Source organism: Aegilops tauschii, chromosome 3 (assembly GCF_002575655.3).
Source record: "Aegilops tauschii subsp. strangulata cultivar AL8/78 chromosome 3, Aet v6.0, whole genome shotgun sequence".
Classification (NCBI taxonomy): domain Eukaryota; kingdom Viridiplantae; phylum Streptophyta; class Magnoliopsida; order Poales; family Poaceae; genus Aegilops; species Aegilops tauschii.
Window position 1 is genome coordinate 260,180,236 of NC_053037.3, and position 1,386 is coordinate 260,181,621.

The 1,386-nt window shown below is 51.2% G+C and overlaps 1 protein-coding gene across 1 annotated transcript; it reads left to right on the forward strand.

Annotated features, from left to right (window-relative positions):
- Positions 1–649: 649 nt before the first annotated feature.
- On the forward strand, positions 650–1,066 carry LOC109769289 (uncharacterized). The gene has a single exon (XM_020328044.1). It carries the CDS (start codon positions 650–652, stop codon positions 1,064–1,066), a length of 417 nt encoding a protein of 138 aa, XP_020183633.1.
- Positions 1,067–1,386: the final 320 nt, after the last annotated feature.

Below are 1,386 nucleotides of genomic sequence, written 5' to 3' on the forward strand. Positions count from 1 at the left end.
GCGGTGGCGATTGGTGGTCGGACATAGCAAAGGCATGGGGATGGACGCCGGCAGCGGCTACCATGCCAGATTGTTCTAGAGGCTTCCTTTTTAATTACTCAACAATGAAGTTGTGGGAGAGAAAGATAAACGAGAGAGGTGCGGGTACCCTTTTGCAAAATTGCCATAGTTTGTTTTCTATCCGTCAGCTATAGATCAGACGGTGTGTTTTGCAAGATGGCAGGCACACCAGCATCACCAACTCGGTTTTTTATAAGAAAACTAGCAAGATGCCCTTGCGTTGCACGGAACATCAAGATGCATTTGTATGAGTAGTTTATCTTGTGGGAGAAAAGGATGAACGAGGGAAGGTCTTATGTGCAAATGTGGAGAGGGGTGTGGTTATATTTTTGCAAAATTGACATAGTTTCCTTCCTATCCGTCAAATATAAATCAGACGACCTATATTGCAGGATGGCAGGCACACCATCATCACCAAGTCCGTTTTTTATAAGAGTAGAGAAAAGTAGAGAGTAGAGATAGAGTGTAGAGAGTAGATACTAGCAAAGGAAGCGGAGGGAGTACTAGTAAGTACACCATCTACCGCTTCGTGTGCTACTCCTGCTGTGCATGCGGCGGGTGCAACATCCCCTACAGCCACTCCCGTTTCATGGGCGGCCTGGTCAATGCCTGCAAGGTGCCCTACGTCTACAAGACTTTCGGTTCTGAGAGGCACGTCGACCAGCACTCGTTGGCGGAGCGTAGTACCAGATGCGTGCAAGCGCCCTGCTACTGCTATGAGTGCACGCTGTTGTTTGAGGGCTCGCCGTCGAGCCTCGTGCATCACCTCACGACACCGTCCGACAATCACTACTGGCCCGCGATGAACATCAAGTATGAGACGTGCTACCCGTTCGCCGTGCCGGAGTCACTGGAGGATCACTGCCGCCTGCTAGTCTCGAAGGAGGACGGCAACGCCTTCCTCTTGGCCGTGGGCACTGGCAAGGCCCACGCAGGCTGCCGCCCCGTCTCTATAGTGTGCGTCAGGGGGAACGCCGCTAACGCTGACACGAGGCCGCTGTACTAGTGCGTGCTCACTTTTACTGCCCCTCCGGCGTATGAGGGTGACCTCGGCGCCTCCCTCACGCTGAATGGGACTATGCCAAGCTGCTCCGTTCCCGACAATGTGGACATGGAAGAGGCTTGGTATGATTGTCACCCCAAGATGATGCACGGGACTCCAAGGCGGTTCACCTGGGCATATGCATTACCAAGCTAACTATTCATCATTAGTCTTCGCTCAATGTAAGCCACTGTCTAAGCATGTGGACACTTATTATTTATATAGTATAGAACCGTCCATGCATGATCTTGGTCTATTAGAGAATCGCGCTTGAATACAAGTTT